The 25,727-nt window shown below is 42.4% G+C and overlaps 1 protein-coding gene and 1 long non-coding RNA gene across 2 annotated transcripts; one reads left to right on the top strand and one right to left on the bottom strand.

Annotated features, from left to right (window-relative positions):
* Positions 1–9,459: 9,459 nt before the first annotated feature.
* PPP2CA (protein phosphatase 2 catalytic subunit alpha) lies at positions 9,460–25,379 on the bottom strand. Its single transcript, XM_079319408.1, has 7 exons — positions 24,872–25,379; positions 13,627–13,836; positions 12,956–13,129; positions 12,689–12,778; positions 12,242–12,403; positions 11,395–11,513; positions 9,460–10,646 (listed from the first exon to the last, which is right to left on the bottom strand). Exons 1-7 carry the CDS (start codon positions 24,971–24,973, stop codon positions 10,574–10,576), a joined length of 930 nt encoding a protein of 309 aa, XP_079175534.1. The 5' UTR covers positions 24,974–25,379; the 3' UTR covers positions 9,460–10,573.
* Positions 10,563–11,753, top strand: LOC306808655. Its single transcript, XR_013776086.1, has 2 exons — positions 10,563–10,700; positions 11,671–11,753. It is a non-coding gene; the product is annotated as an uncharacterized lncRNA (long non-coding RNA).
* Positions 25,380–25,727: the final 348 nt, after the last annotated feature.

Here is a 25,727-nt window from a genome sequence, read left to right on the forward strand (position 1 = left end):
TGAGGAAGGGCAGGCTATGACCCCTCACGTTGCTGTGAAGTGTCTGGCACACTGTGTTGTGCTGTCACAGCATGTGCTCCATGCTCTGCTGCTGAACCCAGTTCTGCATCAACTCTCCATGGCAAAATAGCTTTCAAGTAGGCAAGATATTTGCACAGTGACAATGTAGGATTCTGACAATTTGCTTTGCTTCCAATCTGAAAGAGAAATGTTTTAAGAACCAAAGAGAACGTTTTTACATCACTCCAGTGCAGACTCTGCCAGGGTGCCTGTAAGCACACTGATACCTGCAACAGCACCACACTGCAGAATACAGCATCATTTCAGGATCAGGGGAGGTTCAGGTTGAACATCAGCAAGGATTTCTTCCCTGAAAGGGTTGTCAGGCATTGGCATGGTGGTGGAGTCACCATCCCTGGAGGTGTTCAAGGAACAAATTAGCACTGAGTTGTCTGCTCTGGTTGACAGGGTGTTGATCAATTGAAGATTGGAATTGGTAGTCTTGGAGATGTTTTCCAACCTTAATGATTCTGTGATAAGTCACAGGTTTCCCTTCCCTTGGGGTCTCAGAGGGTCTCAGGCTGTGCACCACACATGTTAAGGGACAAATGACAGCCAGACTCACTGGAAAATATCTTCTAACATGAAGAATTTTCCCAGGATTCAGAATTTCTTAGCTGAGAATCCTGTTTTCCTCAGTTCAGTAGCCAAGCCAATGAAGTGTCAAGAATTCCTTACTCTCTTCTCTCCTTTGCTCTCTTTCCTTTCATCTGAGAGTAGATATTGAATAACAGAAGGGTTGGAAGAGACCTTAAAGCTCATCTGGTCCCACCTACCCTGCCATGGGCAGGGACACCTTCCACTAGATCAGGTTGCTCAGGGCCCCATCCAGCCTGGCCTTGGACACTTCCAGGAGTGGGGCACCACAGATTATTTGGGCAACCTTTGCTAGTATTATCTCACATAACAAGTGAGACTACAATTAGAAAAGTATTTAATATTAAAGACCTTGTTGTTTGGGGTTGATTCTCTGGAGATATGGAAGATGCAAATATATTTTCAGCCAGGAAGGACCTCCTAGAGCTCAGCTGATAGTCAGCCTGTTCTACATCAGAGCATATCACTTAGAACAGGCTTCTCTGTAAAATTCCAAAGAACTGTGGGAGGTGACTGCCTGACTTGGGAAGCTTGTTCCATGGGCTTTAGGATGCTGAGCAGCTTGTTAGTCAGAGTAGATTTGAATACAACTCTGAGCAACCTGATCTGACTTTGCAGGTGGATCCAGGTCACCTCTGTGGTCCCTTCCAGCCTGGATTACTGTGTGCTTCTGTAACGTGCTCCCCTGCAACTCTAACAGTGAGTGAGCAGCCAGGGGGCCCAGGTGATGCTTAGCAGCAGACTTGGACACTAACAGAAGTTCTGGGAGATCCTGGTATTGATAACCACATAAGCTCTTTGTTCACCATTGGGACCTAATTTTCATTTTTAATTTATATATCTCATATAGTGTGAAGCCTCCAAACTACATCTAACCTGACTTTTTGATTTATCAGCATTGCATTTACCTCTTTCCTCCTCAGTCACACCATCTCATACTCCAGTGCTGAGAACCACATTCAGTGCACTAAACTAAACAACTGCCTTTATTTTCCTTAAATTATTATTTTTTTATTTATATTAAAACTCTTCGGTTTAGAGAATCAGACAATACAGAAGGTGACAAACAGAAAACATATCTACAAATTCTAAATCCCCTTTCCCAGTGTTTCCAAAGACCAAGGTTTCTGATCTGGCTTGTGACCAGCAAGCACAAGTTCACAGACTGCAAATCAGGCTGAGCAAAGGGGGAATGGGGTTTGCTCTCAACACAAGACAAATCTAATGGAATCTAGGAACAGGCAGAAAGCTAAATTCCATGCTTAATTATAATTGTGTATAAATTTAATTAAAAATTGTACTGTGGATGAGCTTAATACTTGGTACAGCTCTCTACAGCTTTTCAAAGGAGAAAATTCCTTCCTCAGTGGACTTTGAATTCTACTGTTGAATTAGAAGTCTGGGAAAGTTAAAACAGCAAAAGCACCCCACACCCCAAAAAGAGGCAGATGGCTGTCACAGATATACTATAATCACACAACTGCACCTCCCACTGTGCCCTACATATCTCACAACGAACCTCCCCAGCCACTCCAGATGCTTCCCATTATCTGTTGTGAAAAAGCAGCTGCTGCAGCAGCGATAGCCCAAGTACTGTGAGTCAGGCAGTATTAATGGCACAGAACCCTCATCTCTGGCTAAAGCTTCGAGGCAAAGAACAAGACTGCTTAAAAAAGGGGTGGCCCAATTTCAGTTGTTCTGCACATAGGTAATGATTGCACTGCAAATAATCCTAAAGCTGAGCATTGCTCCCCTGAGTGCAGAGAATCACACCATGTATTAGCCACGGGTAAATTACAATTAAGGGCCTTTGACCACTGAGAAGGAGGAGGAAGGGATCAGCTTAACACCAAAGCAAATACCTGAAAAGATTGGAGCAACTGAGCTTGATTTAATGCTTAATCAGATCCAAAGAGCTCTGACCTACATACTCACAGCATCCCTGGGCTGCAGGCACAGCCAGTTGAGCAGCCATACAGCCTCAGGGGAAGAGGGTTTAAAGTGCTGAACCCGAGCAGCCGCCTGGACACAGCCCTGCATCTGCTCCACAGCCTCACATTCCCTTCCTGGGTGTTTCAGGAAAAAAAAAATGTGCCCCCCACTCTTCAGAGCACCTCACACTCCACTTTGATAGAGCAATGGGATTTTTTTTTTAGCTGCTGGTTGTGATTTAGAAACTATGGAGTTAACACACTGATCATTTTTTAATATAAATGAGATGTGGGATTGTCAAAGTCTAATGACAGTCAGGCTTGAAAGAGCTCAGCTTTGATCCATTGACAAGTTGGAAGAATCCACAGAACTCATCCTGGATTCACTGAATTAGGGAGACCAAGACAGGGAGAGAGCCAGGTATGACCATGGAATCTGAAAAAGAAGCTAATCTACATGTAGGGGAGAATGAGACTTGCTGCAAAAACCATCCTTTTTTTTTTTTTCAGGAATACAAAAGATGAGGAACATTTTTTAAAACAAGCAGCCACATCAAAATTGAACAATGAAAATAATTGAACTGATTGTTTCAGTGTAAGACATCAGAATTACTAATGTGAGAGAGATGGTAGAAAGACACTGCCAAGCTCAAAGGCCTGAGCCACTATTTTTTAAAAGAGTCTTGGAACAATGCAGCAGTAGAAGAAAATTCTTGTTCTCAGTACAAGTCTGATAAACCTGTATAAGGCTATAAAAAGCTAATTGTTGTATTTCCACATCATCAAAATTTGTATTAAAGCAGCACCCTTGAGAGGGTGTCACTTTTCATACAAGTTGTATGCCAGCAATGTGAAATGGTGGGTGGCAGAGCCCAGCACTCGGGTAAGAGTCCAGGGCAGAGAATCAGAGAATCCTAGAATAGTTTGGGCTGGCAGGGTCCTTAAAGCTCATCCAGTTCCAGCTCTCTGCTGTGGACTAGTCCAGATTGCTCAAGGTCCCATCCAAGCTGCCTTGAGCACTTCCAGTGATGGGACAGCCACAGCTTCTCTGGGCAGCCTGTACCAGGGCCTCAGCACACTCATAGGCAAGAATTTATTTGCAACATCCAATCTAGTCCTGCTCTCTCTGTTTAAAGCCATTCCCCCTCGCCCTGTCACTCCAGGCCCCTGTCCCCACAGCCTCTCCAGTTCTTTTGAAGCCCCTGGAGGGGCTCTCAGGTCTCCCCAAAATCTTCTCCAGGTGAACACCCCCAGCTCTTGCAGCCTGGCTCCATAACAGAGGGGATCCAGCCCTTGGAGCATCTCCATGGCTTCCTCTGGTCTTGCTCCAGAAGGTCCACAATATCCTTCTGATACTGGGGATCCCAGAGCTAGACACAGCATAGTAGGTGGGGACTCTCAGAGCAGAGTAGACACCAATGGACTGACAAAACCCAGTAACCAAATCCTGTCAAGCAGACACCAAGTGAGATTTTTTTATCAGATTCTATTTCTTCCTCCAACAGCACTCCCATTCACCTTACATAACAGCGGGGATTTGAGATAGTTAACAAAACTGAAGACGAAGGAAGATTGAAAACAGAAATACCTACCTCAAACCTATTTGCAGCACCTATTTCCTAGTCTTACCCTCACTCCACCTCCCCATATTTAAACAGTGATTTTTGTACCAGTTCTGCCCTGGCATCCTCTGAAATGATCTGGAGCACTCTGGAGGAGCCAAGGCCTGATGCTCTGGCTGCTGAGGGTCACGCACCTGCAGCCCCGTTGGAGGCAGTGCTGTCAGCCTCGCCGAGAGCAGGGCAGGGCAGAGCAGAGCAGGGCAGGGCAGGGCAGGGCAGAGCAGAGCAGGGCAGGGCAGGGCAGGGCAGGGCAGAGCAGGGCAGGGCAGAGCAGGGCAGGGCAGGGCAGGGCAGAGCAGAGCAGGGCAGGGCAGGGCAGGGCAGGGCAGGGCAGAGCAGAGCAGGGCAGAGCAGAGCAGAGCAGAGCAGAGCAGAGCAGAGCAGGGCAGAGCAGGGCAGAGAGGAGAGCAGGGCAGAGCGCAGAGCAGAGCACAGCAGAGAGCAGAGCAGGGCAGAGAGCAGAGCCGAGCAGGGCAGAGCAAGGCAGAGCAGAGCAGAGGAGGGCAGAGCAGAGCAGGGCAGAGCAGGGCAGAGAGCAGAGCAGATCAGGGCAGAGCAGAGCAGGGCAGAGAGGAGAGCAGGGCAGAGCAGAGCAGGGCAGAGAGCAGAGCAGAGAGCAGAGCAGAGAGCAGAGCCGAGCAGGGCAGAGCAAGGCAGAGCAGAGCAGAGAGCAGAGCAGAGAGCAGAGCAAGGCAGAGCAGAGCAGAGAGCAGAGCAGAGAGCAGAGCAAGGCAGAGCAGAGCAGAGAGCAGAGCAGAGAGCAGAGCAAGGCAGAGCAGAGCAGAGAGCAGAGCAGAGCAGAGCAGAGAGCAGAGCAGAGCAGAGAGCAGAGCAGAGCAGGTGCCGGTGCGACAGGCGGGGCAGCGTCACGCGGTGGCGCCCGGGCTCGCTCCGAGCGAGCTCAGCCCCGGAGACATGCGCTCCCGGGCACTCCAAGAAAATGGAACGTGCAGGCTTTCTGTAGATGGTACTAAGAACGACCTTCAGTGATAGTGTGTACAACTGTAAATATCCTTGATATAAGCACGAGGGGAAGGGAGCTGGCTTAGCTTTACAGGGGTCCCTGGCACTGGTCTCCAATGCTGGAGCCGTTCGAAGCCCAAAAAGCAGATTCTGGGCTCTGACGCCACAGATGATAATGAGCAGTTGCTTTGAGGTTTCAAAGTCCATGCGAATAAATGTGTGTTTTAGAAGTCAGCATTTTAAAATGCATTCACAGCATTTTAAAAATAGATTCCGGGGGTGAAAGGGACAGTCCTATAACATTTTGAGATGGCTGAGCAAAAGCTGGATAAACTCATGACCAGACAAACAGAACCCATCACTAGTTTTCTCTCTCCCGGGAAGCAGTGGTACCCCCTCCCCTGGGCATTGTCCCTGCTCCAGCAGCAGCCGGCTTGTTCCTCTTCCCCGAGGACAAACAGCAGTGGAAAAGGAGCGGAGCTGCCTGGAAAGTGGGTCAAGCATGGAACGAAACACCCACCATAGGGTATTCCCAGACAGGGCTTCTCGCCACCCCCCCCGCCGCATTTTCCTTACAAAATAAAGAAGCAGAAATGAGCAGCAATCACTGCCGACTCCTGCACTGGCGGCCACGATGAAGAAGGCTTTTCACAGCAAGGTTTAGGGGTTGAGGGGGGTGGGGGTGTTTTCTCAAACTCCTGAAAAATAAAGGCAGTTGGGAGCCAGGCTGATGCCTTTCAGTCTAATGGATCATGCAATTATCAATGTAAACAGGACACTCCCCTTTTACAGTTCAGCACTTTCGGTTTTAGATGCATAATCTGGAAAATAGCTTATGGATTTATTGAAATTAAAAAACAAACAAACTAAAGCAACAAAACAAACCAAAAGAACCTAACCTCCAAAAGCCCAGATGTGTTTGGGGGAAATCTACCGAGGAAGATATATACAGAAGTCAAGACAACCAAAAGCAAAGATTTAGTTTAATTTATACAACCTTGTGCAATGATACGAGTAGCAGCAAAGGAGAGTGTTCTCAAAATCACTTTCCTACAGGAAGTTCTCATGCAGGATGCTCACCCTGATCACTGCTCCTCTTCCATCACCAGTCCCAGGTACTATTAGCAACTGATGTTTTAAACACTATTTATACCAGCAGCAATTATTTTTGTCTCCATCCCAAAGTTCTATTTACCAGAGAATAATTAAGAGATCAGTAGTTCAACCCATTTTAAAGAATAAAGCTTTTAAGCTCCAGCACAGGTTTTAAAAGGCTAAAACATGCAGCACTGCTTAATTTAAAACCAAAAGTGTTGCTTCAGCCTTTTTTTCCTGTCCATATGCCAAAGCGTGCTCAAGAAAGCAGCCTGTCTTTATTCCCATCCAAAAGGAATACAGCTAAATGAATTAGAGCACCAAAATAACTTTTTGTAAAACTATAGAAGGCTGACTCAGGAACTGCTGACTCTGCAGGGTTTTGTTGGTGGGTTCATGGGTACTGAAAGATTTCTACACCGTCCAGTATGATTTTTATTTAACACTTTACCTGTTTCCAACCTTCTCCCTGAAGAACTTGCAGAACACCAATACTGTTTTGATTGCTGTAGCACACATAAGGCATCCAATGTCTTCTACAAGGCTTCAAAAATCACTGCTTGTAGACATTTTGCTGCAAAAATCCGAGCTCATACAAACCATGAGTATGGGGGCAAAAAAACATGGAACACGTAAAAAGTCATTTCTGAGGCAAAATTTGCTCTAACCTACATAGGAACCCTTAAAATACATTAATAGTTTCCAGGAGTGCTCTGTATCCAGACAAAAGTAGCAATTAGAGCAATAAATGAGTGTGGAAGAGGTGTGTAAGGAGGTAATGAGTGGAGCCACACCTTCAACTCACTGAATTTGGAGTAGCACTTAATTTGAAATCCAAAATTGCAATCACACTTGCATCTTCTTACAACTCTTTTTCCTGAATGAACAAGAGTACTTGTTCTTCAGCCCCCTCCCAAGGTCACAGCTCTTGCAAGAGCAGGAACTGCAGTCCAGTATTACTAAGGAAACAAAGAGGTGAGAGGGGGAAAAAGAATGTTTATTGAACTATGAAAAAAGATCTAAAATATACCCAGCACTATCATAGAAGGTTTGCTTTTGTCTTGTTCAGGAGGAAATCCTTTAAGAGTCGGGATAAATTTTTAAATTGTCAAAGACTTTGTCCCAAGGCCCTTGAAACACAACAGCTTCCTAAAAAGGGCTCAATGCTTCAGTTCACTACTATAAAATCAAAATTCCACAGAACATGGATTGGTAGGTATTGGCAGCTCTCAGCCATTTTTTCTGTTACTAGAGGAGCTTTTGACAGGAACTGGACCAAGACACAGGCAGGTGAAATGTCGCCATTTCCACTGGCAGGATGTCCCCTCAACACCTTTTTCACAGGATGGAATTTGTTACCATCCAGACACATGGGAAAGGAGTTAACACTCTATCTGCCCTCTCCCATGCATCCAATTTTCTTGCCAGGGTATTATCAGAAGACCTAAACGAGGTACCATTGCCCAAGCATTGGAGCAGGGATACTGAGTGTGTGCAGAAGCATCAGCAGCTAGAAGCAATCCAAAATGAGCACCAGGTGACAGTCACAGATGTGGGTTACCTTGGACAAACATCCATCTACAGTGGCAGCTTGGTCAGCAACAATGGAGCAGGGACAGGGGCAGCAGCCAGCCCCAAGCTCCAGGGATCTGTGAAGAGGGGGCTGTAAGCAGAGGGTGGAAATAAGCAGAGGAAAGGTGTAGAAAGAGGGTGAAGGAGGAAACAAGAATCTAGCAAATCCATACACCTCTATATGCATGTAATGCATTTTTTTTCCTGGTTTTGAGTAGGCCCTTAGTACACCAGTTTAAGGTGCTCACTTTGATACTTTGAACCCTCCCCCTTTGTCCATATCAATATTCTCCTGGCTCTATTCAAGTTCTGAGAAAGAAGAAAAAAAAAAGAGAAAGAAAATGGAAAAGTACAATTTCATTCCCAACTGCCTTCTGATGCCCTAAACCCCAATGTCAGCCCTCCCCCCTAAGAACTGGGTGTGACATTTCCACTTAAACAACATGGAATTTTCAGCTATGCCTCTATTTTGTATTTCATGGAATGCAGCAAGTGTTGTAGAGATGGAGGAATTACCAGTGATCTTCAAAACTCACTCATGTTTCTTCTCCTGCACCTTCCAAACATGGGTTCAGCTGGTTAGTGCTTCATCACAGCAATTGATTTTTTTTCTTCACAGTGTGGTTTTCTCACTGGAATCTTCACCCAGATCATCACAACATAATTACAGAGGAAAGCACAAAAACTGGAGTGACTCCAACAATGTCCATGGACTTTACTAACAACCACTTGGATTTATGTACAGAAATTGAAGCAAGGAAAGAACTGCTCCCCATCAGAGCAGATGAATCATGCCAATTAAAGCAACAAGGAAAGCAGAAAATAGGGCAAAGTCATTCCTCTTGAAGGAATGGTGTCAATGAAAGCACAAAGTCCCATCTACACAAACACAAGAGAAAGACAAGCGACAGGAATGGAACGTGAACTGCTCTCAGCAAAGGATTTTTTTAATAGTGATCAAAGCAAAAGCTCCCAATATACTTTAAAAAAGCCACTTTAGATGCACTTATTTTTAGCATGCACTTCTTCCTGTAAGAGATGAAACTATAGCAGACTGAGCTCTCCAAAAGCCATCTGGAACCCAATCTACAGGACAAGGCTCAAATTTTGCTGAAGGAAAAGCAACCACTTGAGCCCTTCTGAAAGGGGATGAAGTAATGCTTGATGAAATGCAGACTCTTCTTTGCAAGTTAAAGAATTAAGTGGTCCTCCAGCTTTTCAGAAAAGCAAGAAAGTACCAAAATGCATGTCTAGGACTAAAGCTCCAGGCAAGTTGGACATTTGTAAAATTTCCGTGTGTTCCCTTAGAAACAGTGTAAAAAACAAACCTCCACGTTATTACAGAATCCACATTGTGCCCAAGCAACTTCAAGTCTCAAACAACATGAATATTAAGAGTCCTTCTATTAAGTCAACAGCCAGGTACATAATTTAGATGTACCCAAGAAGTTTCACACACAAGCCTTAAGGCAGAATAGTATTTGAATTTTGGCTTTGAACCAAATCATCAAATTTGGATTCAAATTTTGAAGATGTTAGCAGAAAGGAAATACTTAAACAGAAGTTAATATAAACCACGCACCACTTTTTTTCAGAATGGAAGCCTGGGCAAATACACGTAGCACTAAACGTAAAGTTGTTTCCTTTAATATTTACAAAACTGCTTTTATTCTTAGTTTTTCAGAAAAATTATTTTAAGTATTAGCACCTACATTGTAAATGACTTAGATTTACACTTGAAATAAAGCCACACACAATCAGTTAAGTGAACCTATATTCTCCCATTTCTGAGTATTTCAGTAGAGCACCAAGAGGGAAAGAGCAACATGTGAGTAACCAGCAAGCTGTTCTAGCTGTGAAACAGGCCCAGGCACCTTCCTGGGACAGGATTCTAAAGGTCAGTTTTCCAGCACACTCCAAATCACCTCAGTTTTAGTTATTTATAGAGTGGAAACTTCTTTGCAAGTTTATAAAACCCATCCAGCTACATGTTAGTTTATTAAACCACAGTTGACCTGAGATGCAATTAGAATTTTGACATTTTTCCATACTTAGTTCACAAGTTTATTATGAAAAACACTGCAGCTCTGTCCTGCAGTAACATTGTTTTACAGAAAAAAAAACAGTTCTGTTCAAAGTAATTCACTATCCTTGGACAATTACAAGGGACAATATGGTAGGGCAGAGTGGAAAAGGGAACTGAGTGCAGACAAAAAAAAAAAAAAAAAAAAATCAATACAATTAAATTAAACAGTATTCCCTGAAAATAAAACAAACAAACAGTTTCAGAACAAATATGAGGCCTTGGTACTTATTTTAAAAATGTTCTTTAAGCTTCAATGATTGTTTGCTGCTACCCTTATCTACAGTCATGCTGAATAAAGCTATAGCTAAATGGAAAGTTAAATGTATTCACGAGGTGTTAATGTCTACATCTTATTATTTGCAGTCTCTCCGAGAAAGCAAAAGTAACTACAAATAGCGCTATGCCAGAAACTGGTTTCTTGACCAACAATGTTGCTTCAGCATGCAATGAACTGGTTCATTCTAAAGTGGTCACAGTTGTTGATGACAAGAGGCTTTGTATTGAGTATGGCACGTCTTTTGGTCCATGTGAAAACAAAGTTTGAATGTTAAATATTTTTTCTGACACTTTGGAGTTACTGTTGCTCTTCCCATTTCCTTTAGGTCAACATATGGTTCATGGCAATACTGTACAGGTCTAAAATCTCTTTACAGGAAGTAGTCTGGGGTGCGACGAGTAACATGCGGTTCACCTCTACGCGGTGCTGGGTCAAACTGCAAACTGAAGAGCACAGACATCAATGAAAACACAACAGCTCAGCTTACATTCAGGGATGTTCTAGGCAGCAATTACAGGAGCAGTGGTTTAACACAGGTCAGTCTTTGCAAGTTTTATCAACCAAGTTAAATATTCTACAACAAGTGTTTCATCTCTTCCACTCCTATTAGTATGTGCTGTAAACCATGACATTTCAAATTCTACTTACCATGAAGATGTGGAGATAAATTAATTTTAGCTTTAAGATTCAAACTAGTAAACGATTAGTATCTATTAGAAAAGTTAGTCTCCAGTTATTTTCAGATGGCAGTTTGCACAGTACTTTTGCCTCATTTACTAGTAAAGATTTTGCTGCAATAGTTAATTAGAAATCTCATTCAAAAAGCTCACATCCCAACACCTGAAGAATTCAAAGATGCCAAAAGTCTCCTGCCTGAGACCAACAGGAAGGCATTAGATGTGACACACTACTCCTGCTCTCAAATCACATTCCTACACAGTAAGGCATTAAAATCCAGGTAGCTATACAAAACAAAAATGAGGAGTCTCACTTCAATCTGACAGTAAGAACTCAACAGCAACTGTTCCAGAGGCTTGACTCCAAGACTTTGAATGTGACTACCCCAACAATTCCACACTCTCACTCTACCTCCCAAAAGCTTAGAGAAGGGGAAAAAGCTTATACTCCAATACAGTTAAGTGGCATCTCAAAATCATGGACAACATAATTCTCATTTTTAAACATACTTACAAGGAGTATTTTAGAGTATCATCAAGTTCCATAATTGCAGCCTGGTTGCCACAACGGTAACAATAATTTGGAGCACTGAAAATTGTTACTACATTCCGATCATGGCACCAGTTGTACCCCTGGAGAGGAAGGAACAAATAATTATGACAACCAAGTTAATGCACCCCATGTAACAGCCTGACTACAAACCAACCTTTTAATGCACACAGGCCTAAGTGACATTTGTAGGATTACTTTAAACAAGCTTAAGGCTGTATCTTTTTCTCTTCTAGAAAGAAAAAGGGTAAAAAAGAATTCTGGCCTTCAAAGGTTGCTTCCTACTAGCAAATATGAGCTAGATACTGAAAAAAAACCAAAAACCCAAACAACCTGAGCAAGATTTCTCCATTGCATTTGCATTAAATAGTTAAAACAGCAATTCTGAAGTACACAATCTACTCTGAACTTTCAACTGTGATTACCAAAACCAGAGTCCAGACATACACTTAAAAATCTGAACTGCTAGGAATACCTAGAGACCAAGAACAAAAGCACACATCCAAGCTAAAAAGAAAAATTACACATACTTAAAAACCATTTTATCTACAAAGAAATGCAATATCATATCTAGTACCAACACCCAATTTCGGATATTACTGTAAATGTTCCAGAAAACAAGGCCAAAATAAAGGTTACTCCACTGTCAAACTCCTTAATAGCACATGAATACTGTCAAGGTCAATTTTCTGGAAGAGTCTCAGCCAGATCATCACCTGTCACAGCAGCACATGCACATCTGACACAGAGCATGGAATAAATGGACCAAGGACACAATCCAAAATTTGAACACATAGGCTGTCCTGCTCACCTCCATTACCAACTGATGAGCTCTTGAAACCAATGTAAGGCCATTAGCATGGTTAAAGGTTTCTGAAATATCCTGTCCAAATGTGTAACCTGCACCTCGAGGAGAAATTCCCCAGCCACCACGATCATCTGGATCTGACCATAGCAAGTCACACATTGGACCCTGTAAGGCACATAGATGATGTTTCAGAGGTGAAGTACAAAGAATCAAAACCAAACAAAACCCAAAAAACTTGAACTTGCACCATCCCTGCACAACACCAAGATTTAATGTTTCTTTCCTTAAGCAAGGACATGCACCTCATTTTGCCTTTAAAAAAATCCAGTACAGGAAGACAGGCACTTTAATACTGACAAGTTGATTTGAATCTCATTTTCAGCCTGAGAAGTTTGCCTCCCAATACATGCTGAATCAATCTCATTGGCTTAGAAAATCATTTTTCAGTACCTCATGGGGAACTTCCTGCAAGCGATCAAGTGCTCTGATGTGATCCAGTGTATCTATAGATGGAGAGAGGCCACCATGTAGACAAAAAATCTGCAAAAGTTAAGAAACATGAAGTTTATTTGCTTCATCAGTGCAGTTGGAACTGTTTAGAATAAATGATTATGAGAAAAATCTGCAGATTCCTTTAAAGATGAGAGCTGACAGAATACAGTGTTAAGACCTCCCTTTACAATCCCAAACATTTGACTTCATCAAATGTCAACATACCTGGCCATCCACCAAGGCAGTTAGAGGCAAGTAATCAAAAAGGTCTGTAAAGTATTTCCAAACATTTGCATTTCCATATTTCCTTAAACATTCATCATAGAAACCATAAACTTGTGTGATTTGCCTGCTTTCATGGTTCCCTCGAAGAATTGTGATACGTTCACGGTAACGGACCTAAACAGGACAGTTTATTTTAGCACATCAATGAGCAACTCTTCCCCAGAACAGAATCTGCACTCCTCAATCCCTGCCATACATCAATAAAGGCATTAAAAGCCTTCTGAAGATTTAATTATAACCTTTGAGGTAAAAGGAATGATTTTTTCCAATCTTTAACTGCTGAATACTTTTGAGATTAATTACAAGTTGCTTTTATTATTACTAGTGGACTTCACTACACTTGTGCATTAAGCTAATGTCTCCAAACAAATTCTTAAAGATTGCTACTTAGGCAAGTAAAAAAATGAACAGACATTTTAGATAAAGCTCAGGCTTACAGCTGAACATTTTCTTTTTTTTTTTTTAAGAAGTGACTTAGAAAACTAAGACAGCCAAGAAGTCAGTTTCAGTACCTCTAATACCAAGGCAGTGAAAATCATAATAGATACTGAGTCTAGTCAGGACAGTAATGACATATTTTACACAAAATTAAAGTGGAGAAGAAAAGTTACCTTAAGAGCTACAAGCAATGTGACTGTTTCAACTGAATAATATCCTCTGTCAACATAGTCCCCCATAAACAAATAGTTTGTGTCTGGTGATTTGCCTCCAATTCTGAAAAGTTCCATGAGGTCGTGAAACTGTCCGTGGACATCTCCACAGACTGTGACTGGACATCGCACTTCTTGTACGTTGGATTCTTTTGTCAAAATTTCTTTAGCCTATAAAGCAAAAAGCACATAAATTGTGAGTTTGTCTATGAAAAGCTGGTTTATTCAAACCACACTCTACCACTTCCAACTCTGCTACCTGCTTTCTTTAGGAGCTCTTGTCCCCTTCCTTCTTTCAAGCACCCGAGGTAAAAGTTTATCTTTACTTGAATGCTGTTTATCTTAAAACAGCATTTCACTTTATGAAACCCCATATTAGTAATTACTTATATGGCTTTTTTTCCTCCGTGAGGACAGTATCTTAAGTAAAACTTCAGACTTCCTACAAAAATGGTTCTGCAAAGCACAGAGCAATGATCATCACGACTGGAACTTAAAAAGTTTTTAAATATTTTGATAAAATAAATCTAAAAGTCCTGACAACATCTACCTCCAAAAGCCCAAACTCAGACACTGTTAATCACTACCAGCACTTTGGCACTCACCTGTAGAAACACCTTCAACCCACCTGCAAAGGCAGGGAGTCCTGCATGAAGCAGAATGAGACCAAACACCCACTGCTACCAGCAACTACAGAGCAGGTCATTACCTGCACAAGATTTTTCAATAAGTTTTGTGACTAAACACAAACAAACAACATCAAGTTGTGTCTTCATAAACCAAAGCTGGCTAAGATCTTTGCCATCACCATTAAAAAAAAAAAAAAAAAAAATGTGTATATAGAAGTTGCAGACAAAGGTAATTTGTATGAAGAAGCATAGGCTAAATATAGCACCAGAAAGGTAATTTTGAAATAATGTAAGACAGTTGTTACAGTTTGTTCTCAGAACCGTCGCCAGATACATGCCATAATGATTTGTGAAATCAAGATGGTATTAGAAATATAAATAGTAACAAGTTTACTAGTTACCATCTAAGATTTCCCTGTTTTTCAAGGGTCAATGCTCCTATTCAAAAAAGGATCCTTTTTCACCTCATTACCTGAATGACAAGAGAACATATAAAAACTATATTCTATTCTATAACCCAAGTTGTCTACAAGACAGTGGCTGACACTCCCACCCAAAAGTGGTCACTGTCCCACACATGATCCTGGCTGACCACCATGGTCACCACTTCAAATAAAAGCAACACCTAAGTTTGATGATGAAAAATAATGAAATTCAATGTTTCACTGCAAAGAAATGTAAAAAAATACAGCATGGCTAAGCACCCTGCACAACACAAAGCTTTAGATGTCACTCTGCAGACATATTTACATCAAAAGTCAGTCTCATATGACAGTTTCCACTTGCACTGTGCCCAGTACTAAAGATAGGTCATTCCTGGCTTGTGGTTGATGTTAAAAGTGCAGATTTATTTTAAGATAGCCTGACTTGAGTTAATTTTAATGCAGTGACACTCACCGGATGTTTTGAAGGTGTTTTAACAGCCTTAGCCTCTTCTAATACTGTCTTACATTCAGAAGCATTAACCAGCTTAATTCTCCTTTTGACAGAGAACATCACAGATGCTTATGGCACTTGGATATAAAAAAAACCTGCTCTTTAATGAGAATGCTTCTACCACTGGATTTTCTTAACACACTTGAAGCATTGCACAAATAAAGCAACATTCATTTTTCATCAAAAAGTATGCAGCATTTGTGCTGAGAGTGGCAGTTTTCAGCAACTGAGTTGTTGCCTCCTCAGTTTCTAAAATATTCAATCACACAGATACACACATGACCAAACACGTAGAGAAGTCAGACAGCTACTCTGATGGAAAAAGACTGTTCCAGGTCAACTTGTAAAACCAGCAAACTCGGTTTAAATCCTGCAGTGGAGGAATGCTGGTACATTTCCATGTTCTAAAAGCAGTTTCATGCAACACTGTGTTATGAACTGTTTAGTTAGTTTACAGTCCTATGTCCCACAGTATTAGAAGTAGCACATACTCAAATGCTTAAACACTCTATTTGGCTCTATAGAAGAGTGTCAGCAGAGCTGAAGGTAGATAAAAATAACATCCTGAAAACAAGTCACCAACAAGCAGTCTACTACATCCCAAATTTCACAATAAATAAACTCAAGGATTTTTAATATACTGTAACACAATACAAACACAAGCTCGTGAGAAAACAGCACATTTAATACTGCAACTTCACAAAGGTAAGTGATCACTAATACTCCTCCTGCAGTATCTGTGCCCCTGACCTTGCACTGGATGACACACAGCAACTCCACCTGGTTCCACTCCCTCTTTTTATTGATTCTTGATGGTGCTGCCAAGTCACACAACTCCATCCCCCTACCCATCCTCCCCTCCAACAAATGGATTTCCCACCAGCAGCTCTCCTACACTTCTTCAGAGACAAGAGAGGAAGCAGTAGAGCATTCTTCAGCATCCTTCAGCAGAAGGCACAAAACTCCTTGATCCAACCATCTAACAAAGGAGAACTAGGTAAGACACACACACCACCCCCTGAACTTCAAACACCCTGGGACCTAATGCCAAAAAGGATAATAGTGCAACAATAAAATATTTTGATATCAACATTTTGGAACATCCAGGCTTCACTGCCTATCATCAGGACAAATAATGATAAAATTCAGAAACAGATTTTCTTGAGCACCAATTAATTTTTTGTATCTCTGCCTTTTTTCAGCTCTTAACAATTCCTACTATTAAGACAGCCCTGAACTTCTTTACACCTGTAACACTCAATATTTTTTACACAGTAGAATAAAACCACAAATCAAACTTCCATGGTACTTGAGCAAAAACTTGTTATCAACAACATAGAGCTGCAAAACTCTACCTCTGAATCAGTTTATTTTTTCAGCACTACACTCTCAGATTTCAAAATACAGTGCAAACACATACAAAATAAGACTGCAAAGAACACGCTACTTCAAGTTCATAAATGGTAATTTTACAGCCAATTACCAATGAAGTCAAAGACAGAAAAACCACAGCTGTGAGACAGTTACACAAGAAGAATACAAGAAAAACCAAGTGCAATGCTGTCATAAACACTACTGCTGAGGTGGAAAGTCACATATTTTACTCAGAACAATATCAAAGTTCAAACAAGCACATATCAAATACATTTCAGCTTAGTCATAGTGACTGAAACTCATTCTGACTTTATACTGGCTTACTCAGTCACTATAAAGAGAAATCTTGTAGAATCCCAAAACTGAACAAGAATAAAACTAATATTGTTTAAACACACAAGAAAACAAACAGTTGTCACTTTACTATAAAAAGAGAAGCACTGCATAAAACCACAACCTAGTACTTTATTATTAAACCATTCCTGGCCTGCTACACACCATTCAAAGGCCCAGCTGAACAGTACCAAGCTGCTTTGGTGGCTCTGTTTACAAAGCACATCTCTGCAAAATGCTGTTCTCAAAACACAAAGATCAGCTTTGTTGTTTTAAGACAGTACAAGATCCAAGTGTATTAACTGCCATGGATAAGAATTTTGAAAAGATGACTATTAAAGTCACTACCATATGATTCTCAGATCCTCAGTTTATTTAATGAGAGGCATGAGTTGTATGCAGGCAGATGCATCTCTTATTTCCCCTGCTCCATCCAAATATTTTTATCCTATATGCCACAAATTAAGGCTGAGTCAAGTTCTGTAAAGCCATAATCCATTTTACTCCCTCAACTTACTCTGTGCTGAGGATAAGCAAGCTTCCCTCATGAGCAGTGTACATCATCAACCTTGTCTCAAAGAAATTATTTCCAGTGGTCCATTTTTGCAAAATCCTCTGAATTAATCTCTACCCAAATTCCTTAGTGTTTCTAGAATATACCAGATATTTCATAATTACTCAAACCCATTCTTAGGTTCCTACATTCTAGCATGAGCTCTGACAACTCAACCCAATTATCTACCCTGAAAAACTCTGGGCACATAAAATAAAATAGCAAGACCCAATCAAACAGTAAACATCACTGTGTCTGTGTAGAATTGTAGATCAATGCTTGAAGCAGCACTATGAAGGACTCATCAAAAGATTACCACTACTAACTCAGTAAAAAAAATTACAACCATTATTTTAATTAGACAGCACAGCCCCAAAGTCATGGCTGCAGATGGCAACGTGTCATTCTTGGCAGACAGAATTCACACCTGCAGCCCACCATGCTGTCTAGTAAAGTGTGTAATGAGGAGCATCCACTGTAACCAAGAAATAGCTGTTTGTAGTTACCATAAATATATTTTGATGAGATTGAAGACTTCAGCCACACCCATAATTTCCTGTCACCAAGGTGCACAGGATGTGACTAAAGGCACAGTGATCAGCTAATTGGAATGAATACTGGTTTTAGCTGTTCAAACATCATGACCTGGAAAACATTCCAGTTCCAAGCAAAGTCATCCATTACAGTCAGCAATTCTTCTACAGAGTTTCTCCCACTCCTTACATTGGGAGGAAAGAGAGCAGGGTCAGACAAAAGATGTGCTTATTTTTTTAAGCAAAAGGTGTTTTCATTCACTGTCTGACATTTTAAACAAAACTAGACAAATGAATCCTCCAACAACACCCTTCTGTGAAGGGGGCATAGCAGTCAGATTACACATGACACAAATGGGAAACTGATTTATGCTGAACTCTGCAATCCACTAAGGAGTTCAGTGTGAATGTATAAGCAGGAACAAAATTAAAATTTAAAGCTCCCCACTGACATTTAATTATTTAGTATTCCAAAGTAAGTAAAACCAGGATTTTCATCCACATAAAAATATTGAGCAGCAAAATACTCTTTTGCCAGGACATTAGATGGTGCATCTGCTTTATCTCTGAATTTGTGAACCTTTATTTCTAATCTCTGCTGTTTGGTGAGAAGAGAGACCAGTTTAAATACAAGGTATTACCCAACCAAAAGAGCAACCCCAATGCCAGGACTGCTGCAAGATTAAAATAGGACAACCACTTTCCCTTATTGCCTGTAAGTTCTAGGTCTACAAGGAAGCATGCAAGCAGAAAACTCCTGCCAAATAACCCTTTCTTCCTTTGTATTACAAAAGTAAGGGCTGACACCATTGGAAACCCTGATAGTGACCTCAACATTTCCATTTGAAAAGATCAGTAGCAATATTACACATTCAGAGTAACTGATAAGTGCTCTTGCCCTCAGAGGCAAATCTGGGAGAAGGGGGAAAGGCTATTTATCAGTCAGTAGCTGACAAGAGCAGTGGGGGTGGGAAGAGGGTCTTCTGAAAGAACTATGTCATTATTTTGCTTCATACAAAAGATCTTAGTATTTTTAACTTTAAACTGAAGAAAAATAATCACAAAAAAGCTTTTTAAAAAGACAAAAAGTAAAATAATTCAGGAACCCTTATGCCTTATGGAAGGGCTTTGCCTCATGGAAGTTCCAAGAAACAGAGTGACAGCAGTGCAGTAAGCTGACCACTTACAGGAATGTTTTTCAGTCCTCTCTGTAGAACAAGCTGTATTCATTTTGAATCATTCAAGATGTTAAAAAAAGAAATAGGCTAAACCTATTCCCAAACTAGTTGGGCCTGATATAAACACATCCAGCTTCATGCAATTAACTCAAAAAGTTCTCAAACATTGAGAGTTTGAGAACACAGCTTGGCATTGTCATGCTACAGGTCAGGACACCAGCTGGAGGATGGCATGTCAAAACCCAAAAAAGAGTTTACAACCAACCAGCAAGCAAGAAGCATCTGTATTGGAAGGCATGTTCAAAATATTCAACAGAAATACTGGAGACCTGGCTACTGAGTAACTGAGCTGCAGCATTCATTCTTTAGTAAGGAATAAAACTTTTTCCAGCTTAACATATACTATCTGAAGAAAAAGAACTTAATAGCCTTACTGAATACAGGTGTAGTGTTCAGGGGTCCCTAAGCAAGAGTGAAAATTCAATCCCTGCTGCTGTGATTCCCCTCACACAGATCTGTTGTACGAGCCTTGTGAACTCCTGCCAGACAAGTTTGGGTTTTGTGCTGGGCAAGGCAACCCAGGTGAGCAACTGAAAATGGCTCAGAGGCAATCACAGAGCAGCACTGTTATGACACCTGAGGGGGCAACAGCCTCAGCACAGGCAGATTTGGAAAGAACATCAGTCTTGCAGCCTCATTGTGTCTTTAGTCTCAAACTGGCAGAACTCAAAGAGGAACTGCTCTGATTTAGGAGTGCTTCCCACTGTTAGCTTAGGCTATGTCCAAAACAACACAAGTATCTTTCACTCCTACTTGAACATAATTAATGCTGCAACTAAAATCCAAAAGACCAAAACCAAACATCTCACTGCTAGCACAACTCAGTTTTTACAGAACTTACTAGAATGGGAAAAAACAACAACAAAAAAAAAAAAATAAACAAAAAACCAAAACAAAAGCACAGCAAAAAAATGCAACAACAAAAAAACCCAACAAACCAAAACAACAAAAAAGAAAAAAAAAATCCCAAACAAAACAAAAAACAAAACAGAAAAAAACCAAAAGCCAAAAAACCAAAAAACCCCAAAACACCAAAAAGCAAAAACAACAAAAAAAAACACACAAAAAAAAAAAAACCACAAAACCCAGAAAATTGCCGATGCTGCACTCACTGGCACGTTCAAGACTAAATTTTTATATGCACATCAAGATGTTGTATGTAAATCTGGATGAGGTGAGAAGGCTGGCGAGGTTGACACTTCAAATGCCTTCTTGTGGAGAGAGACAATTTCCATTCTTCATTATCAACCATAACAAAAATCAAAATGAAACAAACCAAATGAAACAAACCACCACAAAAAATACCCACAACAAATCAGAACACCGGGCATGAAACGATTTAAGTATTCCAGAATAATCTAAAATACAGTCGTTTAAGTGTTACACTTGTAACTCTTCAGAGAGAGGTGTAACTACATGGCCCTGTCAATGACTTGACCCCTGAGTATGTTCAACAAAGCAGCAAAGGAGCTCTAAACCCCCTCCCGGTCTCCCAGAGCCCCTCGAACAGCTACTCAGGGGCCCTCCCACCACTGGCACCAGTTCCCTTGCTACAGAATCCAGGAGCCAGTGCAGTGCAAGGCAGAACTGCAGTGCTGCACATTCCTCTTCTGCCAGGGTGGAGGGACTCAAAACCTGCCCAATGCACAGCCCCCCACAGAGGACACACCACAATTTTACTACTTGGGAATTTTGTTGGGGCAGGTTTCTTGGCAGATTTACAGCAAGTTCAGCAAGTTCATTTTCACAATCACCTTAGTCTGAAGAATAGTTAGTTGTACATGATGGATATGGGAATGCAAAAGCTAGCTAATGGAAAAGACCTTGCAAATGCAGCTGGAAACAATTTAAAAATCCACTTCTGGCCAAAAATAAGCAGCTAAGAAAGGCAACTTCTGGACAGCATAGGAAGCAGAAGGGAACATGTGCCTCTACGTCTGAAAAAGAAATTGGGCAAACAACTCAGCTTAAAACACAGGAGCGAGATCCACAGAACATGTAAGTCCTATGCATTAGAGGAACTGAACTTGGATTGCACAGAGGTTTTTTGACCCAAAAGAAAGCTCCATCAGAAATATACTTGTCCTCTCAGAATTAAGTCACTTAACATAAGCTAATTAAGTTTGTGCAACCCAGACAGCTGAAGTGGGTATAAGCATCTGACTTGGAAGATCAGGTGTTAAAGTGAAAATTCTGTAACAGGAAAAAAAAATTAGAAAAATACACTAACATAATACTGAACAAGATCCATACCAGAGAACAGTGTAGCCCAGAATCAAAATTAGCAATGGTGACAAATCAAAGAACAAATGTAACCAGCACCATTGTTACAGATCAAAAACTGCAGGAGTCAGTTAATTAAGGTTTCTTGAATGCCTTTACCAGTATCAGCCCTTCACTTAGTTTAAAATATTTTATTAACTGCACTATCCATTCAAAGGTCTTTTACTAGCAATTCAAGAACTCTGAACGCTCTATACAGTATATATGACCAAACAGTCTTCTCTCTCTCCAAAAACTGCAGATGCCACACTCAAACTCACTAAATTATGGAGTAGTGTTTTGGAGGGAGCAGCTCTTGACACCTCTGTCTCCACCTGCACTAGATACATTCTGCAATAACCAAATCAAACTCTATCCAAAAATTCACCTCACTCCTTTGAGCAATTTTAGACTGCCATCCCACCTTTCTGAGCAATGTACCACACCTCCAGCTCCTGTGATAAAGGGCATTTATACACAGAGGAGACAAGACCATTTCCCTCCACCCTCATAATGTATGGGAAAGAAACTCTAAACCTTTATTCAAAATGGCCAGTGGAAAACCTGTCACCTGGCAATAAAGGCCTTTCTTTCACCTCTGCCAATAAGCAATTCAGCACTAAGGGGACAAACACTCCTGAAATGTAACATTAACTGGACTGGGTATATTTTGACTACTTTTTTAGAACTTGCACTTCTCAAATGCTGAAGCAAAGCACACGTGATCGGTCACTCAACGCTAAACACACAGCACATACTAAGCCTAGAATAATTTAACTGTCACTGAGAGGTTGATTATTTCAAATAATTTGTCTAAGTATAATGTATTATTCATGGTTACAAATTACCTCTAGATTTCAAAGAGGTTTCTGCCCAGTTCCCACCAACACCATCACCCAGGTAACCAGGCTCAGTGACAGACACACAAAGAAAGAAACTGGGATGCACAAATGGCTGCACAATTATTTTTGTAAAAAAGCTGTTATGTTCTTCAGGTATCAATACTGAAATAAAAGAGAGTCTTTAGGCTTATTCTATTAGACAGGCAGCAGTTCTACATACATGAAACCCCAGCAGAACAAGAAATACTCATCAAGGAAATCATCCAATCAAACAGTGTTAGCAGGAAAAAGCCCTCAATTTTTTAAAACTTGTTTATTTTAACTAGCCCTAGCTACAACTCAATGTGGTGAAGAACAACAGTTTATACCTAGCACGGTCTTTATCTGTCCTTTGGAACAAGAGCTGTATTTGACACTGTCCTTAAACTATTGATGGGAAAAGAGCCTTTTGATGTGATTACAAACACAAAACCACTTAAACAGTCCAAACAAAGCACAACCCGATGAGGTTCCTGAGAGTCAGTGCTGGGAACATGGAAATACAATAAAGCAAGTGCTGTCCCTCAGCAGGAAGGTGCATAACTGAGTTCTCACCCCACTTCCATGAACACAGCACAAACAAGATGGGAAACTCAGACCTATTCCAAGCCTCAGGGCCTACTTCCAATTCCCTGCATCAACAACCATAAAAAACTTAACTACTCTTAAAAAGTCCAAGTAAATCCACCTGTAGTTATCAGCAACAAATCAACTTTCCCTAACATCACCAGCCCTGTGGCTGGACTCTGCACAGTGCTGACTGCACACAACCCAGCCAACATGATGAAGGCTGCTGCTAAATAATCCTGTGATTGGCAGATTTCTCTTCCACATTCTCATGGTCTCTCATCTTGGCATACAGTAGTCAGACACAAAGTTTTCTTTTCTTCTTTACCATTATCTTGGTGATGAGCATTGCACATTTATCCATAAATACAGCTGATTTCTATTCTTCACTGAGAAAAAACAAAAATGTCATTTTGTACAACACTGATGACTGGGACGACTGTCTCTTCTGGAAGGAACTTCTAGTGGTATGCCTACTTCTCACTGAACCAAAGTGCCCAGTACACTGAAAGCTTTTTGTACATTATACATCCCTCATGGTGCTGCAAGTTACCATACAGCCCCAGAAAACGGGGCCATATGCACTCACTACTCTGGGTGCACCCTGGGATTCAGGACTCAGTGCCCATCAGTTTATAAAGGATGGCAAGTGAAATACTTGCCTCTCACATAAAGCAAAACAAAGAAGCTGGGCCGCTGTCATTGGAAACACACATGGAAATAGCGAGGCAGTGACACTGTCACTCACTTGCAACACCCTGTAAAATACACAGCCCAGATCAAATGGAAACAGTGTTGCTAAAATAGAAGTGAACTAAAATCTGTACTGGAGCAAGAGCTAGTCTGGCCAAAGCACTGCAAGTTCTTTATTCATAGACAGTCCTCTGGAAAGAATTTTCATCCAAAACAACCTGATGAAGTATTTGAAAGCATGATTCCAATTTCAAAATATTCTAGGTACGTCCTGTGGCATGTACATAAGCTTCTTTAGAAGCCAGTACATCCATAACTTCATGTACTCCTTAATATCCAGTTCCCAAAAATTTCACAAATATTCCCTCTTTCAATCTAGAAATACAGGAGTATCAGTAATCAAAAAAAAAAAAACCCAAAAACATCAAAAAACCCCCCCAGTAAATAACAACAATAAAAACCCCACACAAAAAAAGCCACAAAAAACCACCAACAACCCTCAGCTATTAAGCTACATCCAGAATTAGATTTCAACTGGAAAATGACTCTGGATGGTACCAGAACAAAATTTTCCTGAATTTCCAAAACGCAATCTGTCCTGGGTTGCAGAAAGCTTACAACCTTTCTAAGCTATGAACGTCTCAATCAACACATTGCTCTGTAACATCCACGTCTCAACGTCTGCAAGCCATCACCATAAAAATAAGCAGTTATATAGGATCTCGAATGTATAATCTGTGAATTCCGTGAAACTCAGAAACTCTGGAAAACCAAAACCTCAAAGCTAATTTACCCTTCAATTAACTATAAACATGTCTGCTTATTCATATCATGAAAAATAGAAAAAAAAAAAAATCAAAGCAGCAGCTCTTTACCGCGTGTAATTTCCAAACGCTTACCGCAAGCTTTTATTTTCATTGTACCAATTGAGGCTTTTGGAGGCTGATTTAGCATTTTAACCGGGGGGGTCTCTCGGGGGTCTCTCCCAGGGATCCATCGCGGCCGCGGCGCCATTTTAGGAGGCGCTGAGCGGGCGGGAGGCGGAGCCGAGGCTCAGCACGGCCGAGGGGCCGCGGCTCGCCCGGCCCCGGCTCCGGCTCCGGCTCCCGGGCCGCTGCCCCCGCCCGGCGCGCCGAGCCCCCGGCCCGCCCGAGCGGCACCGCCCTGCCAGGCCGCGCCGCCGCCCCGCAGCCCCTCCGCTCCTCACCTTCTCGCAGAGGCTCTTCACCTGCCCCTCGGACAGCTGCTTGCACTCGTTGAGCTGCTCCACCCACTGGTCGAGCTCCTTGGTGAAGACCTTCTCCTCCATCCCGCTCTCCCCCTCCTCCTCCTCCGCCTCCTCCTCACCGGCTGCTGCTGCTGCCGCACCGCCCCGCGGGCCCCTGCGATCCGCGCTCCCCACAGCGGCGGCGGCCGCACAGCGTCAGGGCGGGCGGGCGGGCACGGGGAGAGGGCGGCCCGGGGCGCTCCGGCTGCGGCAGCGCTGCCGCTCCTCGCTCCGCACCGTGTAATGGCCGCCGCTGCTGACGTCACCGTCCCACCGCGGGGAGGGGGCGCCGCGGGAGCCGAGAGCGCGTGCGCGGGGCCCGGGCGGGGCCGCGAGTGCGCGCTGAGGGGAGGGGGCGGGTGAGGGCAGTGACCGCGGGCGCCCGCCGGCCCGGAGCGCTGTGGGCGCTGTGTGCGGCCCGGTCCTTGCTCCGGTCGGGGCTCCCGGGCTGGCCCTCACCCTATGGCGGGGTCCGTTTGAGCCGCAGTGCAGCTTCGCCCGGGCGCTGAGCGCCGGCTCCCCGCGGGGCACGGGCTGGGCAGGGTCCCCGCTGCCAGGCTCCTGCTGCCGGGTGGGAGGCAGGCGATGTCTCCGAGCGCTGTGTGCGGCTCCGCAGTGTTTGTGCTTCTCCCTGCACTTAGTGCCCACAGGTGTCTCTGAGGCGGGTGCAAGAGACTGTGCCAGTGTCTTTGCAGTGACGGAGCGAGGAGAACTCGCTGTAAACTGAAACACACAACGTTGCACCTCTGCACGAGGAGGAACTTCACGTTGTGGGTAGCAGAGCGCTGGAAGGGGC

This window comes from Erithacus rubecula, assembly GCF_903797595.1.
Source record: "Erithacus rubecula genome assembly, chromosome: 16".
NCBI lineage: Eukaryota > Metazoa > Chordata > Aves > Passeriformes > Muscicapidae > Erithacus > Erithacus rubecula.